Here is a 19925-nt window from a genome sequence, read left to right on the forward strand (position 1 = left end):
GGTACTTACCGACAGGTGGAATGCTAAGACACAGGATATGCCCACACTTCAGCTAGGTTTGCTATTTTACAAAACTGTCCCAATTTGTACAGATTTCATCACTATATGAGAATCCAGTCTGCCCTCTTGTAAACAGTATTTTCAGACTGGTGAGATGGCTCAGTAGATAAAGGTGCTTATTGACAAATTTGATGACCTAATTCAACCCCCAGGACCTAAACGGTGGACAGAGAGAACTGACTCCAGCAAAGCTGCCCTCTGACTTCTACACGATTCTGTGGCAAGCCATAACCGCCACAAGTACATGAATGTATTTTTTCCCATGGTGGACAGAGAGAACTGACTCCAGCAAAGCTGCCCTCTGACTTCTACACAATTCTGTGGCAAGCCATAACCGCCACAAGTACATGAATGTATTTTTTCCCAAAAACAATATTACATGTTTTGTATTCTTTGAATGCTTTTGAATTCTACATATTAGGCTGTGAAAATGATTAGATGGAGATATTGCATGAAATAAGAGGCTGAACTTCATCTTCATACACCTGTATTCAGTGACCGTCAAACTACACTGTTGGGCTTTTGTATACATACTATTTGAAAGGACACAGAGATGGTCCTATCCAACTATGGCTCTGTTGCAAAATATGTAGAAATGTGTGCATGTTATGGTTTTCCTTTTATTTCTGGATAAAAAGAAACAAAGTTTTTATCACTTAAGACATTTTTAATTCTGGAAAAAAATTTTTTTCCCACAGAAATTGAGATTTGGAAGTGAGAACAGAGGTGCTTTGATGGATGTCATCTTAATGTCAAGTTTGAGGCACTGACAGACATTAGTCATGTTTCAACTTCCAGAATGTTCTAGCATTGTCTTTCATGTTAAGTGTTGCTTTTCTCTAGCTGCTCAGGTGTTTGTCTCCACAAATAGATGAGAGGTGTGGGCATCAGTTGTGTGCTCACTGCATCTTTCTACAACTGTGTCTTGTACACAAGTCTCAAATAAAAGCTGATGAATTTGAAAATCCAAGTCTATAAAGCACTGTTTTCCAAATTCAGTCACTCTCATGGATTTTGCCAAGATAAATGATGCTTCATCATTAATTTACTGATTTTTTAAATAAAGACAAGCTCTATTGTTTTAATATAGATTTATTATCTTATTTAAGTCTTAAATATTAAAAACTTGAAAATTAGTATTTTTCATAATAGAATACTGCCAAAAAGTAAATGCAATAAAACCAGAGGAATAGTACGAACATTTTATTGCATATTTTTGCCATCAGATGCATTGATTTTGTTATTGCTTTCCTTACAAATAGATCAGCAAATTGGAGTGAGTGGGTGAAAGGACATTGCAGATAACTGAGACTTTTTCTGATTAAAATTAGCTATGATGAAAGTATATTAAAAAGAAAAAAATATTCCTAATTATGTGCTTTGATGATGTCTTATGCAATATCTGTGGGATACCTCATGGAGTCCATGTTTTCAGAACAGGCTTCAGTCTTCCTTATTAGGAAAGACAGGGATCATCTTTCAGGTTCGATTCCCAGCACCCACATGGTAGCTAGCAACCACCTGCATCTCCAGTTCCAGGGCATCCGATGCCCTCTCCTGACTGCCACTGGCATTGCACGACATGAGTGCACCTCCCTACATGCAGGCACTACACTGATACACATAAAATAAAAACAATAAGCCAAGCATGGTAGCACACGCCTTTAGTGCCAGCACTGCACTCGGGAGGCAGAGGCAGGCAGATCTCGAGTTCAAGGCCAGCCTGGTCTACAAAGTGAGTTCCAAGCCAGCTGGGGCTACAGGACAACCCTGTCTCAAAAAGACCCAGTACACTCTAGCTTGCTTCAGAACAGTACCAGTATTAGTATTTACACTATTAAAAAAAAAGTAGAAAAAAGAAAAATATATACAAATAAATATATCTGTTTGATACCATCTTTGTATTTAGCAAATCTTTCCACAACTGTGTCTTACATACGAGTCTCAAAAACAAGCTGATAAACTGAAGGATTAGAAAATTTAAGTCTACAAAACATTGTTTTCCAAATTCAATCACTTCACAGATTTTGCCAAAGCATATGACAACCTACTCTTTGTCATATATTCAATATTTTTCATAAAGCCAAATATTACTAGTTTCAGTAATATTCTTTTTTGTTAACTTTTAGTTTTTCCACACCTAAAAATTAATTGAATACCAGTTTTTTGAGCACATCCTTGATCAGTTAAGCCAGTATTTTAAGAGTGCCAATCAGGACTTATATTTCTACAAAAACCTCCGAATAATTTCAGAGTGCTGTTGGCACTCTAAGTAAAAACTGTCAGCTGGGAGTGGTGGTACATTCCTTTAATCCCAGCACTCAGGAGGCAGAGGCAGGCGGATCTCTGTGAGTTCAAGGCCAGCCTGGTCTACATAGTGAGTTTCAGGACAGCTGGGGCAACAGGGAGACCCTGTCTCAAAAAAACCAAAAAAAAAAAAAAGAAAAAAAAAAACATTGTCTAGATCCTATTTAACCATCTATTTTAGGGTGGGACATTATGCAATCTTAATGCATGTCAGTTATTTCCTCTGTGAAATGATTCTTGGTGTATGATTTGTGTATCTTCCTTAGTTAAAATTGTTCTTTGATTTCCAACAATGCTGATCTGAGGCTAGAGGTATACTTCAGTTGGTCTTTTGCTTAATATCCAGGAAGCTATGGATTTGAAACTACAAACCAGTTAAACCTGTCATGGGGGTGCATACCTGCAACCCTAGCACTGGGGAGAAGCATAGAGGAGGATCAGAAGTTCAAGCTCATCCTTGGCTATCCAGTGAGCTTCAGACCATCCTAGGATACATGACACCCTGTCTCTAAATAAATAAATAAATAAATAAATAAATAAATAAATAAATTGAATGGTCCCATAGTAAAAAGAGCTCTGTGTTTTCAGAGAAAGGCTCACCCCAAGTTATATTAACTTAACTTGCACCTCCTATTATTGTAGTTCAATTACAATATGTGTAGTTTTTAAAATCTGCCTAACCATAAGAAAAATAAATGCTGTCTGAGACTAACATACTTATGAATCTACCTCCTGTTATTGCCTTTTGAAAATTCCACATTAATGTGTAGAATGCAAAATGAATTTTCTTATTAAGCTAAGATCATTCAGTTTATGATACCATTTGCTGAATAAAATGAAAACCCCATAGCTGCTATTACATTGCAATGTCTATACATATACGGAATAAAAACTAATATTTTTACTATTTGTAGACAACAACATTGAAGTTCTTTATGAGTAGATAAGCTAAAACATGTCTGTCTAGTAATCATCCATTGATAGTTTTTCCTATTATTTAGCTCCTATACTTTTATTTCTGTCCCACGAAACAACCATCACATTGGAGATGACCTTAGAATTGTTTTCTCATTCTGATCTTAGCTTGTTTCATTTGGGCCTAAAACATATTTTCAGTGTAGGTCATTTGCATTTTCACATACAGGGATTTATGACATTTAATGAAGAGAGTGATGACTGATTAGTATGTTATAGAGGTGGCTCCTTTGCATATTGGCTTTAATTGTTTGAGAGCCACATGCCAAAGTGAGGGAATGGGCTCTATTATTTCCATCAGTCTTCCAAACACTAAATAGTCTTAAACATAACACATGCTCTTATGGATTCATTCAATATTTTAAAATATATCAGTAAGTCATCTTGTAAGTGCCAGGCACTTAAATGGTTTTGTAAGATGCTGTTGAGGTCAGAAACAATTTTATGCTTTAAATATTCTGTTTCTAACCTTCACGTTTAAATCTAGTTTTCTAAAGCTTTATTTCTATGATATAAAATGTTTTTTAAAGGCATAATAGAGATCGATGGCTTCTCTCTCACTGAAGTAAATACCCAAATAAATACCAACCAAGTCTGGCAATAAAATATTTTTCCACACACTTGAAATATCTTAATACTTTCCCAACATCTATATTCTTCCCCTAACCTCAATTTAACCGCTGCCCTTACGTTGAGCACTACAGCTATTTTACCCTGCCATTGAATTTTATGTTACATTAGTATGTATATGTGTACACATGAAGCAGGTTCTGTTTAGATTTTTACTTCTTAAATTTCCTTTGCTGCATGTAACTACAGCTTGTTAACTGAATTGATACATAGCATTTCATTGCATGAATATGCTCTATTCCATTTACCAATTCTAATGAGAGCTTGAGTTATATTCATTTCTGTCTATTGACCAGCACAGCGGTATAGCTATGACTTTCCTTATGCATGTCCTCTAGAAAATACATGTATGCATATATTTTTGGAATAAATCTATACATGGAAATTCTACATTGTAGAATGTACAGATGCCCAAGATTGGCAGATAATGGCACAGTATTTTCCTTCCCACAGTATGAAACCTAGCTACCCATATCATTCCACAATTTTTTGAGAAGCATTAAAGTAAACAAACAACCAGAAGCATGATAGGACGCCTAGCCGAGAGAAAATGGACCATGTCAGTAACCCTATAACTAGCTGTCATCAATAGCTCTTCGCCTGCTCTAGCCCCATGTCTTTTGTGTCTTTGACTATTGCTTGCACACTTCCCCTCATTGCCTTCTCACAGAACTTGATTTCCTTTTGGCATCTATGAAACCCACACACATTAGGGGAAACTTATTCTAATTTTGATTCTGTTGTAGGAGAAATAATTAAGCTAAAATACTAAGCTTATTTCTATCCTCTAACTATAGACTTTGAGTTCAATGCATGGGATCCTCCTCAGGTTAGCAATATTGACGGCGAGGCTGTTCTGGAGGCTTTGGGGAAGTGAGAATCCTTTTGTTTTTTTTTTGTTTTTTTTTGTTTTTTTTGTCTTTTTGAGACAGGGTCTCCCTGTATTGCATGGGATCCTCCTCAGGTTAGCAATATTGACGGCGAGACTGTTCTGGAGGCTTTGGGGAAGTGAGAATCCTTTTGTTTTTTTTTGTTTTTGTGTTTTGTCTTTTTGAGACAGGGTCTCCCTGTAGCCCCAGCTGTCCTGGAAGTCACTCTGTAGACCAGGCTGGCCTTGAACTCACAGAGATCGGCCTGCATCTGCCTCCCAAGTGCTGGGATTAAAGACTTGTGCCACCACACCTTGTTTTCTGAGGAAACTTCTGGAAGTTTTATCTCTGGTGAATTTCCTTATTTTGGTGACCACACAATCAAGACAAGCTTGCATGGAGTCTGATGCCATGGAGGACAGGAGGAAGAGATAGGAATCTGATTTCTATTGTCTTCCTTGCTCTGTTTTCATTTTTTGAGACAAATTCTCACTCTACAGCCCACATACATAGAACTCCCTACATATCCCAGCCTATCTTCAAACTCACTGCAACCTTCCTGACCTGGCATCCCGAGTGCTGGGTTACAGGTATGAGCAACCATGCCTGGATTGAATCAATGTTTGTTTAAAGCACAATTAAAAAGCTATCTCAAAGCATCTTTAGGCCCATCCTACCTCTGTTTTTATAATTATATGTTCTATTTTCCAAATTAGTTTCAATGAATCAAAATTCATCTTAGCTAGCAAAACATATTTGTGATGGATTGTTGGCAGGTATTAATAAACCTTTTTTATTTTATGTACTACAATATGTCTGGTAATTGCTTTAGTCTACTAGACATACTTAATAACAGCTGTGGCCTAATATTAATGAATTGAATTAGGTGTGAGATAAGGGAGTGATTCAGAGTAGGGCAATCTACTCTCAGGACAGTGTTCTGCTTTCCTGACCTAATTCTGCTCTCTCTGTAAATTCACACTCATGTGTAATACTCCTGCATAGAGCACCCTTCTCCACAGTTACTATTCAGGTCAGGTGTCCTTATGGGAAGACAAAGACAGCCACAGAAGTGTCTGCAAAGAGGAACAATCACTACTTTGAGCCTCCTACTCACCAAAACCAAAGTATCTTTCAAATGATCTCAAATATGGAAGGCAAGGTTAAAGTCCCAGATCCCATTGTCACCAGTTGAGTTCCCTATTCCTTCAGAAGATCCCGATTTGAACTGTACCTTCTATAAAACCCCTTCCTTTCAGAGGTTTCCTCTGGAAGGAATTGCCTTGGATCAAAGTCTCTCTCCTATGAGTGCATTGCTTTCTGGAAAGAAGAGTGTAAATGAGGTGGCTGATCATACCCATTATGTTAAATTGCAAGCTCTGGTGTTATTCCTCAGTATGGGCAGATCAAATCATCGGTGCCTATAATGGCGAGTTTATGAAATTTGAATGGTATTAACTTTGTAATGAAGGCGCCATATCTTTCATTGGACTCAAACATAAACTGATTTTCCTCATAAGGGAAAATGAGCTAGAGCAATCGTTTATCGCACATGATCCTTTCTTTGGATTGATCACTGCACGGTGCCAGATTCTTTGGTCCAAAGTCCTTCTCAAAGACTTGCAGCATAAAGGTTATATGTTTTGATTGTGGCAAATAAACTTGCCTTCTGATAACTTTAAATGTGTATATTTATCTGTAAAAGAGGATAATTATAGCAATATTCCTAAATGAGAGACATATTTAAGTTTTTAAAGTTATTTCTATAACACAATGAATATTTAAAACTAGCTACTTTGATATTGTTATTTCTGTCAGGAAAAGTGAATTCTAAAAACAAAAAAAACAATTCCTGGGCTGAGGAGATGGTTCAGTGAGTAAAGAAAATCTCCAAATCTTAGGTTTGGATTCCCAGAACCCACATAAAGTCAGACGTGGTGATCAGTACAAGTCTGATCCGAGTGCTCCAATGAGGTAAGAGGCAGAGATAAGAGAATTCCTGGAAGTTGAGGGGCCATATAGCCTTGTAGACACATAACAAATAAAAAGACTCCAACAAGTTGGAAGGCAAGGACTGATACCAAGGTTCTCCTCTGATAGCCACACATGTACCATGGCATGGGTGTTCCCACACTCACAAGTGCTTGTACACACACACATGAGCACTCATCAACCACACACAAAGAAGATGAAATGCTTCTTTATAAAGTTATTCATCAGAAATATTCTGATGTACTTTATCACTTAGTAACAGAGGTAGAAAATAGGTATGTTGATAAATACACATTGTGGTAAATGCTATAAAACTATCAATTTACTGGTCAGAGCTCATGACAGGGAGAATAGGCAACTAACGTTGGTAAGAGTCAGGCATGGCCTCAGCGAGATGCTGGCATTCACATTTTAAGGACAAGGGAAGACAAACATGTCAAGTATTAGGTGGAAGCTGAGGGTGGCACACAAAGGCTATAGGCAGAGAGCATTGAGGCTGTTAGGCTACTGTAATTTGATCTGATTTCTGAAACTCACCCAACCCTCAGGTTAAGTGAAGATGTCAGGAACTTGAGTCTCCTGTGATAATGAGGCCCTTGGAACAAGAGGTTCTGATGTGACCCTAGGGCATGATGGGGGGTTTAGGAGGTCACTGTGAGCACAGCTAAAGGAAGTAGAATTTTATGAGATATAAGAAGCGCATAGTCAAAATTTAAAGGTATTTTGTGCTATGCTTGGAAGTGAACATACTAAATGTGTCATAAAGGCAGTATATGCTTTGCCTTGCACAAGCTAGCCAAGCACTCTACTCTCGAGCTATCTTCTGATCCCTAAAGGGAACAGTAACAGAGCAAAAAAATCCAGTGCCCAAGAATTTTTAATAGAAATGATTCAAAGGTATCACTTTTCTGTTATATATGACATGGAAAATTTATGACATAAAATATTGCACATATGATTTATTACATGTATAAAAATAAAAGTCCAAACTGTATCAACATAACGTACATAAAACTAATTTTATCAAAGGATAACACACTGGTGCTTTAAAAGTATATCAAGGTAGGTGTGGTGGCACACACCTTTATTCCCAGCACCTGGGAAGCAGAGGCAGGCAGACCTCTGTGAAATCACTGAGGTCAGCCTGGTCTACATAACATGGCAATTTTTATATATAAAATGTTTTATACATAAAATTTTATATATCTATATATAATATATCTTTTTGAGACAGGGTCTCCCTGTAGTCCCAGCTGGCCTGGAACTCTCTCTCTATATATAATATATATAATATATTTAAAGCATAAAAATAAAATGAGCTTTTCTTTATTATTTCATTGAGCTGACTTACTTATGTTAGAGAAAGAAAAGTATATACTGCCTTTATGAAACATTTAGTATCAATGGATTTAAAGTTCGCACCCTGAAGGGACAAGTGTATTTTTATTTCTTGTCCAAATGCTTCTTGCTCTACAATGCTAAGAGAAAACTAGGTGTTCCCCTACACACTCAACCTGGAGCCTTATTAAATCTATTAGAATCTGAAATAAAAAATGTAAAATTCCATAATAGCTAATTAATCTTTCATACCAAGCACCCAAAATATATGCCAAAATCAAATATTTAAACTCTTTCATGTAATTGTAAGCTATCATTTGTCAACATCTATTCAGTGTTTTTTATCTTAGAAGCGCCCCCATTTTTCTAAATAACTCAAGTTATCAATTATAAGATGAGTTAATGTTTATAACTATGACAATTCAAATCATGAATAAACTATAAAGACAAATAAAAATAAGTAATGTTATTTACAACATGGAGACAGACTCAAAAGATCTAAGAAAGACTGGGCATATGAATTTATTAAATAGATCCCATTCAGAGAGAGAAAGAGAGAGAGAGAGAGAGAGAGAGAGAGAGAAAGAGAATGAATATCTCAACAATGATCACCACTGATTTAAGCCAAAGGTCATTATAATTGAGATTCCGTTTCTGGAGTTTTAATAATTTTTAATGTGTATATGAATCTCTGGTGGAACTTGCTAAAGATTCTGGCTTAAGCATATAAGTGGATCCCAGAGTTCTACATTCCTAGAAAGTTCCCAGAGAATGCTGGTGCTACTGGTCCAAATCTCTTGGAGAGATTTTGTGGAAAATATCTTTAAGCTTTTCAGAAATTAAAAGTTCATAACCTTTGGGGACACTTTTCCTCAGATATTGTCACTCTGGCAGATTTTTTTTTAAGTTGCAATTAATTAGTTTGAGAATATTTCTAACTTTGTTATCTTTCCTCTATGATAAAATATATTCACATTAAAGGACACTAAGAAAATTAATAACTTTAAAGGCTCCCAGAACATCTCTATGAACAGAACTAACTTGTACCCAAACTCAAGTTCAAGTTTGTTTGCTTTCAAGCTATACTGCTTGAAAGCAAACAGTCATTTTGTGCCCAGGCATGCTCAAGAAGTTCAAACTCCACAGGATGCCTCATTGATTGGTCATATTTTGCCATCCCCGTCTAGTCCATCTGTGAATACAGAGATTTCTTTCTCCAAGGAAGACCAAAAGAAACAGCCAATCATGAATAAGGGAAGTTGTTTTAGACAAATCTGGAAACAATCCCAGATTATGTATGATCCCCTTTAATTTAGATCTCAGCTGGGAGAGCTGTGGAGATGCTAAGCCTCATTTATTTATAATATAGGTGCTCATTATTTTTCTTCCTGGAAACATCTGGTGTTAGTTCTCCTCAAGCAATGTTGCTTAAATGCTTTGAAGCAGCATCTCTAGATTTAGACTTCAGTTACATGTGTGAAGATGTTGTTATAAACTCAGTGGTGGTTATTTTATCCCAATAACCATAACAGCACCTCATAACCATAAGCACCTCATAAGCATGCTCTTACCCTTACACAAAAATATGATATAAGCATAGATATGTACTCTCTCTAAAAGAGAACTTGTGGCTTAGCAAGTTTGAATAAAGTATCCGAAGTGCTAACATAGCAAATGACCAGTGCATGCCATAAATCCAGAAGGCAAATCAATTCCTCCTGACTCCTAAGTACATGATCTTGGTCTCTATCTTTTATTTTACCTTTCCATCTCTAACTAGGCATCCCGAAGTATGAAAAATATAATGAACAGTGGATTTATTTGAAATATTCAATAAGACTTTTGTCATCTAATAGATAAGTTACAGCTTTTAGAAATTTTTTGGCTCAGTTCTGGAAAGCAGGTTTCCTTCTAAGCTAGTGCCCCTATCTTTCCCCTAATGTGTTATTAATTCTACTTTGCTATACAGTAATAACAGCAGCTGGAATATTTATTAGTGTGACAAATTTCAATAGATAAATAAATTAAGTGATCTAATATGTATCTCCTTAAAATAAAGAATATAGAATATAGGAAAGAAAGGAAGAATGGAGGAGAGATTTTGAAAAATCACTTCTGCATGAATTGCTATGGTAATAAAATATTATCATGATGACATTTTGTGGGTCAGCCATAATCTCTTCTCCATGAATTAAAGAAGTTGAATTCTTATTTTTTGCTGAAAAGTCTTTCCCTCTTACACTAATAAGATCTGGGTCACAACATTAGAGCACCGTTAGGTGATGTTTAGCAGTGCTTTGATGAAATGAGTAGTGGAGTCCCCAGAAGAATTCTTCCTAGCAGAGAGCTAGCTAGTTTCTAGACTGTAATGAAGCCTTTCTTTCTGAGAGCAAGTTGATACAGTACCTAGCCTATCCTGCCCACCTTAAGGCACTTTGGAATTAATGTATGTTTGGAACTCCTGTGTTCACTTAAGTGTGAGGTATAATAAATTGTAGCAGAGGTGTTTTGTACATATATTTTTTACTAATATTTTTATTAATTCTTTGAGAATTTCATGTAATCTATGGAATAAAATATGATCATATGAACTACTTATTTCTCCCTTCCAGCTCAACCTGAATCCTTAACACACACACACACACACACACACACACACACACACACATACTTCATAGCCTCTTCTCTTTTTGTTTTTCCAATTAAGTCCAATTAATGATGTTCATATGTCCATGGGTGAGGGATCATCCACTGGAGTATGGACAACCTATGATTGGACACACTCCCCAAGAACTGTGGTTCTCCCCTACTGCATCCATTGAATGTCAATAGCTCCACGGTTAGAAGTGGAACTTCGTTAGACCCTCCCCCATCGTCACTAGTGATTTGGATGACTTGCTCTTGTGTAGGTAACTGCAACTGCTATGAGTTCATGAGTTCAATAACCATGTCATGGCCAGAAGGCAGCATCTGACAGTCTCCTTTACATCCTCCAATAACTGCATTCTTTCTATCTCCTCTTCTGTGATGTTCCCTGGGCCTTGGAGAGGAGTTTGGGGTTTGATAAATATGTTTTATTTAGAGCTGAATTCCTTTAGTCACTTATTTTCAGTACATTGATCAGTTATGCATCTCTGAATTGACTGCTACCTACTGCAAAATGGATATCCTCTAACCAAGGTTGAGGGCAGCCCAGATCATTGGAAATAAACAAATATTAGAAGATAGTTTGATACATGAGTATTTAGTAAAATAGGAGCAATAGGTTCCATCCTAGGGCTTATAACCTTCCCAGCACTGGGCTTTTTACCAAGTTTATGGTACCAAGCATGCATTCCCTCCTGTGGAGCAGGTCTCAAATTAATTCAGTCAAAAAGTAGTTAGTTACCACATAATAATCCTGACAGAATGGCAGCAGTGGGCATATTTTGCTTGGCAGTTTCTATACTGAAGCCTGCAGGGGTGAAGTGTTAGATAAAGTCATAGACATCTTTCCTCCCTCAACAGTCTGCATAGTACCTTCTTGTACTATGAAAACTAATGAACAGGAAGGAAGTTTTCAAGTAGGTTTGGGATTAATTTCTCTATGTCCTGTAGCTAAAGTATGTGATGTCTTCAGCTATAAGGATCTTATATGGTTATGGTGGGTCACCAAGAGCAATGGTAATAGCCCCTGTTGTTTTGGAAATTTCTGGAGTCTTCCTAACCAATAACTTGTAGGGAGGTATCCCATAGATGAAAGCAGAAGGTTTGGAAAAAAAGAAAACTGCCATCTTGTATGTGAGAAAGGAGGAGCTAGAGCTTGGGCAGGGGAAAACAGAAGTCAAAGAGCTCAACCAATCTTCAAAATTCATTGCTAGATTCTATCAAATTGCAAAGGGTTTTCTGACAGATTTCAGTATATAGTACTGTTCTAGTTTTCTTCTCCATTTCCATGATGAAAACACTGACCAAACCCAACATAGGGAGGAAAGAGTTTATTTCATCTTACATTTCCCAGGTGGTCCCTTCCACAGTGGACTGGGCCTTCCCATATCACTCAACAATCAAGCAAATGCCCCACAGAAATGGCCACAGACCAATCCAATGCAGAAAACTCCTCAATTAAGGTTCCTTCTAACCAGGTCTGCCAGTTAACAACTAAAGCTATGCAGCACAACTGACCTCTTGTCAACTTGACACACAAAGTCACTGCTATTAAACCACAGCCTTTCCATTTTTTGTCCCTAAGATATGATGTTAATATTAATATCATAACATAAAACACCACAACTTTCAAAGTTCCACAATTCTTCAAAAATCCAAACACTTCAAGAACTCAAAGTCTCTTTTAAGTCTTTTAACAATGAGCTCCTGTAAAATCCAAAACAAATTAAGTACTCTCTTATTCCGAAAGGGAGGGATGAGGCACAGTTAAGCAAAACTGAAGGTCAGCCAGGTAGCTTAAGGCTGGACATCTGGGATTCACTCTCAAACTTCTTGGTGCCAAAGGGCTTGGATAGCTTCACTTCTCTAGTTCTGCTGTCAACAGAACAGACAGCTTGTCTCATAAGCTCCATGCCACATCTGCCACTTCCCTTGGCCTTCATCCCATGGACCTGGACTCTTTAATATGCTGGATTATCTCCTGAAACTGAGGCTGCACCTTCACCAATGGGCTTTTCTCGCCTCTCAGGGTGCAAAACCTCAGATTACTTCCATGACCCCTTGAATCCTGGAGGGTCTTCACTGCACCTGAGGCTGCAACTTCACTAATACCGTTTCCTGGCCTCTCACAGTGCCAAGTCTCAGCTGCGCTCCAGGTCCCCTTCATACTTCTAGCACATTACCAAGTCCTGCTCCCTGCTTAAGATGGAGACTCAGTCTGTCTCTGGGCCATAGCTTTGGTGTGCTGACCTTAAGGAAATATTTCCCAGAGGATCTCATCTCAATGATGCTGGTCTCTTGCTACTCACAGCTGATTTTCAGCCCCACCTAACCAGCATCAGTTGTCCAAGTAAAGCATAAGATGTTTTACTTCCAAAACTTCTTATTTTGACACAAAAGTACCTGAGTCTTTGCTTTCCTTTGAAGATTCACAAGTCTCTATCATCTACACCTCTTTCAGCATTATCTTCCAAGTTCCTATAGAAGAGCTCACTGAACTCCAAGCAATTTTCCAGTCCAAAGCTCCAAAGCTTTCACAATCTTCCTTATCACATAATTTCAAGTCCATGACATCAATACCCCATGACCCTAGTACCAATTTCTCTTCTAGTTTTCTTTCTATTGCTGTGACAAAACACTCTGACCAAAACAAACCAAGGAAGGAAAGGTTTTATTTGGATTACAGCACAGTTCATCATCAAGGGAGCCAAGGCAGGAACTCAGGGCAGGAACCTGGAGAACAGACCACAGAGGATGGTGCTTACATGCTTGCTCCCCTGGCCTGTGTTCAGTCTACTTTCTTATACAATACAGAACCACTTGTCCAGGGGTGGTACCACCGGCAGTGGGCTGTGCCCTCCCACATCACTCAACATAAAAAAATGCCCCACAGTCATGGCCACAGGCCAATCTAATAGAGACAATTCCTCAACTGGGGCTCCCTCTAACCAGGTATGTCAAGTTGACAGCTAAAGCTTTCCAGCCAAATACTGACTTAGAGGGTATTATATGACTCTTAGATCAGTCAAAATAGGTAGTTTTATTCATATGACTACAGTACATCCAGTATTTGTGTGAGATTCTAGCTTAGGAAACTTTGCTGCAACAAAGGGTGAATTAAAATCTGCAACTTCATTTTTCTTCATAATACCAGGTTCTTAACAACTAAAGATAAATGGACCACCCTTGCCTTCAGTGCAAGAAATGGGAGAAAATACAAATGCATGCAGCCTGGGGGAAGAAAAGACAGCAAGTCTGAACTCTCCTTAGTGGCTCAATTGAAGAGGGAGAGGCATGTCTGAGGGCTGTGGGAGTGAATCTAATTATCACTCTCACTTTCATTAATAGGTTAGAGCAAGTTAACTTCTGAAAGGAGGAAGAGGGAGATATTATGCCACAATTCTTAGGCTGCATTAGGATAATTTAAGCATCATGTTCACAAAAATAGATTTTTTAAATGTCCTATATGAGGCTGCGCAGGTGGATGAGAAAAACATTAAATATGGGGAAGGCAAAAATAAATGGTAACACATGGCGTATTTATAGATGAGAGGGCAGAGCACCCAGGAAAACTGGAGAGAACACTGTAATACATTTTAATCTTCATCTGCACAGTTTAATTGGTTGGATTAACCATTAGGTAAACAGTTTCACTGTTTCCTACTTCCTGATAGCCCTGATTTATTCCTCCCGCTCTATTCCTGGTTTGTGGGAAAGTCAACTCAGCTACAGTCTATGCATTTCTTGACCAATATTTTTGTTTTCTTAGGTTCACTAGCCAAAAATCAGATGATGACTATGAAGATTATGCTTCTAATAAAACGTGGGTCTTGACTCCAAAAGTTCCTGAGGGTGATGTCACTGTGATCTTAAACAACCTGCTGGAAGGATACGACAATAAACTTCGACCTGATATAGGAGGTATGTGGAAGCCTTTCATGGTGCTCTAGACAGCGGGCACATGCCTGTGATTACCTCATTAGAAGAAAGTATCAGTCTATTTCAAGAGCCAGAAGCATTTAAATTATAATTCCATTGAAGGATTCAATGTCAAGAAAGAGAATAGAAATAGCTTTCAAGCATGAGGGTGGTAAACGGGAGGCTTGAGAGCTACAAATACAAACTTTCCCATATATTCCAGACAAAGACTTCATAAAAATGTGGCAACTACTTAGGAACTATCAGGAAAAAAGAAATAAAAATAACAATAGAGAAGATATTTTGGATAACTGTGACTGTATAACAACCAACCAAAAATTTCAGTGTCATTAACAATAAGCATTGATTTCACAGTACACGGGGGTGGGGGGCGGCGAAGCTGGGTCAGGGCTCATTAGTATACTGTACCTCATTCTACTGCTGAAACCGGCATCAAGATAGGAATATCCTTCTTACAATAGAACAAAATAGAAGGCAATACTCACAAGGCTGAATGTTTATGTTTAAATTGGCATATCTGCATTTGTCTATAAATTATTGGTCCAAGTAATTTTCACCAAGCCCAAAGTCAAGAGACAAAGGAATAACCTCACTGATTGGGAGCCTGGGGTGTGGTTGGCAGTGTTCAGGAAGGAATCCATCTGCCACAGAGAGTTTGGGCATAGTACTTTCAAGGAAAATGAATAAAGATGAGACAAGTGTGCTGTTGAATGGAAGCCCAGAATGATATTGTGAATCTTCTGTTCATTAAGTGTTAAATTAAAACGGGGCACATTCATTTCATCCTGGATGTCACACCACAGATTTTTAATATTAGTCCTGTCTAACAAATAGGCGTATAATGGGCTTCCATATGGTTTTCTTGTATCATCTACACAGTTATAGCATCCAGTAAGTCATGAAAGAAGATTGACTTTGTGTTGGCTAGAGGTATGTGGGGATAAAGTGGTCATAAAAGGAATCAACAGGAGCAATGTTAAAAAAGAAATTCATATTTCTTATTACTCTGTCTAAGTCAAATTTCTAATGCATAGTTCCCTATCTCTAAGCAATCATGTTTCTTCATGCAGCAAGTGAGGCTAGGACATGCAAATAGACTACAGAGCTCAAAGAAAAAAGAATGTTAAAATTCAAGATAGCTGAGAAAAGCCCAAAGTAAATGGAAGAGCAATGTCTTCTGATTTCTGGGTTTCTGTTCACTTTTACAATCATAATCATCTGTAAATTCTAGTATGCTTGTTTATTGCAATTATGTGTTTAAAATATTTCTTTGGAAATAAAATTATTATTAAAATGAGAAATTGTGACTCGTACTAAATTGGTTCTGAATAAATCACTCCCAAGGCAGCTAACAAAGCCCAGCCTAAGAAACAGAACTAAAACAACATGATTTTTTTCCTCTGCAAATGCATGTATCTGATTCTTTTTGCAGTGAAACCAACATTAATTCACACAGACATGTATGTGAATAGCATTGGTCCAGTGAATGCCATCAATATGGTAAGTTTCATAACTGGTCTACTTTAGCATGGAAATAACAACTAATATTTTTAATATGTTGAATTCTTTGGAAATTTCTTGCAATGCATTTTGATCATATTCAGATCCCATCCCTATCTCCAACCCCAAATTTCCACCCGTACAACTTGATGTCTTCTGTTATTTTTAAAGGTCTATTGAGAGTCTACTTTGTGTTCCCCAAATGTTCTTGGGTGTAGGTCCATCCCTTAGAGTTTAGTCAACCTAGTAGGTATCACAAACCTAAAGATAATTGATTTTTCCCTCTCCCTATCAATTGTCCATAAATCCTCAGGTTTCAAAACTTTAGAAGGGACAGATAATTGTATAGATCCACCGTTTTTCTTTAAATTTGATAACTAATACTTGAGAAATTTTCTTATAAAAATCTAATGTGATCAAACATAAAATTAATTTGCATGGTTGTACTATAACACTATTTCAATAATCACTATTTAAATGCCAAGTGCTAATTACAGCAAAATATGGTATTCCATTATCATTAGAAGATTGATGGGGAAGGAAGAGTAGTGTGTTTCTAATCAGAAGTGCTTCTCAGTTGAAATACTGCATCTTTTTTTCTACAATTTCAACCTAAATCTGAATGAGAAACTGATGAGTATATAATTTCATATGGTATGACATATAGTATATTAAATATAGTATAATCTGTTAAAAAGATTAAAGAAATATAAAATTCTGTCAAAACAACATAGTATTAAATATTGCTATAATGCTTAGCATAATATGGTAAAAATATTATTATATATAACATATATGCTATATATCACTGTGGTGATATTATTATTTAAAATAATATTTACTAAGCTAGAATAAATTTATTCTCTTAAAATGCATAGAGAGACATAGGTAGGAAGATATGAAACTATAATTGCTCTCAATTGCAGTGATTAGTAACATACCACCACTTGCATAATGAAAATAATTCTAAGGTGTCACATCTTTAGCATTCTGATGCAAATGGTAAGCATTTAAAAATAATCTATATGGGGCAATTTAGCTTTTCCTTGCTAGTAGTTTATTTAAAGGTAAAAGCTAGTTTCATTATTGGAATAACAGTTCCCCAGAACTGTCCATATATTTGTGAAAGGCTGTTTTTAGAATCAAATATTTTCATGCATATTTGGGGCTAAATGTGTCCTAAATTACTGCATCATTTCATATCCCAGCTAACACTAATTAGTTAACAAATACTTCATAAAAAAAGATTTCTGACTAGGGAAAAAGATTGGCCGACTAGATTCAGCAGAAGGACAAGCACTGCAGAATGACTGGAGGCACCGACAACACAGTGGACAGTAACAGGGATTACAGAGTATATGGGCTCCAGTGGTGGGGGGAGGCTATGGGAGGGTGCCATTTGGGACGTGGGTATATAGATGAATAAGGTTGTTTTGGATGTTCTGTATGATATACACACAAAAAAAATCAACAAATAAAAAATGACTGATAAAAACAAGAAGAAGAAGAAGAAAGATTTTCTTCTCATTACTTACAGGCTTTAGTAGGAAACTAAATGGTGTACAGAAGGCTTCGTGGTGGGATGCAGTTAGTCACAGTGAGATACAGTAAAGAATATAGAACTCTGTGAATGCCCCCAATAAGTACTTCCTGACAATCTATGTATTCCTGAACAACTCAATGCTGCCCCTAGCTCTTCGTGGTTTTTCAGCAAAAAATGTAGTGTATGTGCTATGACAGGAAATGAAGGGGCCCTTCTAAATCATTTGTAGTCTAAGAACATTGGATTGTTTTGACTTTCTCTACTTATTCTATTTATGTTCAGTCTGATTAAAATCAAGTTATACAAGAAGACATAGCTAGAGATGGTTATTTGAAATCAAATAATTTAAGAGTTGTTCAATATAATACAGTTGAGTCTTTGGATTGTTCACCTAAATTAGTTCATGTACAACCATATGATAGAGGAAACGTGCTTAGTCAGAGGCCCAACACAAAGTAAGTGCTTGATAGGGAACAACAAGAGGAAGGAAGCTGTCCTCAGGCGAGGGCTGCCCACCACCCATTTTCCTGGCTCCACTCTGGGCCCTTGTCTGATGAGTTGGCATCAGTCTTGTGCTTGAGGCCACCATTGCCACAGGTTCACCTGAGCAAGCTTCTAGTGGCCTGAAAGCCTCTTTTTCCCTGTGTCCATGGACCAACCCTGACTCTTACAGTCTTTCCACTGCCCTCTCCCCCTCTCAATGGTCCCTGAGCCATGGATGGGTGAGGTTTAATATCGGAGTCCTATCCAAGGACACACACTCTGTAGTCTCTTATTCTCTAAAACATTGCCATTTGTGGCCTTCTGTGTGCATCTGATTACTGCTGGGTGAGGGAGTGTAGACCTTTCTTAAGATCTCTAGATAGACCAAATAGACTGCACTGAATGAATCTGTATAGAAGGACATCCGGGTAATATGCTTGATGAGATGGGACTTCACTTATGCAACAGAATACATGAGGCTCTGTGGGAGGGGGGCATAGATGGAAGAGGGGTTTTTAATTTGATTAAGAACTGTTGTATGAAATGTACAAAATCTCAATAAAATATTTTTTAAAGAGGAATAAAACAATAGTAGCCTTTTTTCTTAAAAACGGGGATGATGATGATAAAACAGACATACAAAGAATTCTAGTATTGTAGAACTTGAGGACTTAAGTATTCATCCAGGTCTAAAGTGTAAAGAGATGCTTTCCTCAAAATGACCTGGGAGTGAGGCATCCCACTACAACTCAGGGTCCTGCCAACGGTCTGAATGTACCCAGTGTTTGTTTGACTTTGACTGAGTCACCTACCTTACAGTTGACTGATATCAGCTTGAGGCAAATCATTCTAGTCACTTGTCATTACTCAATTAAGAACATGTTTTCTGATTGAGATGTATTCATCATTAGAAATTGTTGAGGCTAGAGATGTGGTTCAGTGGTTAAGAGCACTAGCTGCTGTTGCAGAGAACCTGGGTTTGGTTCCCAGATCTCACATGGTGGCTAACAACCATCTGTAACACCAGTTACAGAGGATGGGATGCCCTCTGCTGACCTCTGTGGGCTTTGTTATACACATGGTTCACATACATACATGAAGGCTAAACACTCTTATATATAAAATAAATATTTAAAAACATTTCAAAAGAAAATATTTTAAGTAAAACAATTTTATTATAATTAACTCACAAATAAAAATATCCCAGTTTAAGGAAGCCACCCAATTGGTTAATTTTCACTTGTTCAGAGGAAAGGAATTACAAATACTAGTGTTATATTTTTATTGGGTTTTGGCAATCTGTCAGATGTGATGCAAAGCATTGTGTGTATTTTGTATTTTCCTAACAGTTACTGATCATGCTCCTTAGAATCCCTATCTTATCATGGTCCACACATCTCCAGCTAAGTATCTTTTGAGTACATTGGATTTTACTTTACAACTGTGAATGTGGAAAGTTGTCTCTTAAGAGACATTTGGAAATATTGGGTGGGAGTTTGGGGTGGGGTGGAATATACTACTGTCATTTAGGAAACAGAGGCCAGGAGTAATGCTAAACATCATGCAACGCACATGAGAGCCCTACACGGCAAATAATGAGCAGGCCCACTACTTAGAAGTGTGAAGGGATTACATCATGGTTT

The 19925-nt window shown here is 37.4% G+C and overlaps 1 protein-coding gene across 3 annotated transcripts in view; it reads left to right on the plus strand.

The window, feature by feature from the left end:
- Gabrg2 (gamma-aminobutyric acid type A receptor gamma2 subunit) overlaps positions 1–19925 on the plus strand; it is a 96163-nt gene that overhangs the window by 13530 nt on the left and 62708 nt on the right. For all 3 annotated transcript variants that reach the window (XM_029557943.1, XM_008821677.2, XM_008821678.2), the window contains exons 2-3: positions 14587–14738; positions 16189–16256. In XM_029557943.1, coding sequence (XP_029413803.1) covers positions 14587–14738; positions 16189–16256 — 220 coding nt within the window. The remainder of the gene's footprint in view (positions 1–14586; positions 14739–16188; positions 16257–19925) is intronic.

Source organism: Nannospalax galili, unplaced genomic scaffold, assembly GCF_000622305.1.
Source record: "Nannospalax galili isolate Female #2095 unplaced genomic scaffold, S.galili_v1.0 scaffold667, whole genome shotgun sequence".
In the NCBI taxonomy this organism is placed as follows: domain Eukaryota; kingdom Metazoa; phylum Chordata; class Mammalia; order Rodentia; family Spalacidae; genus Nannospalax; species Nannospalax galili.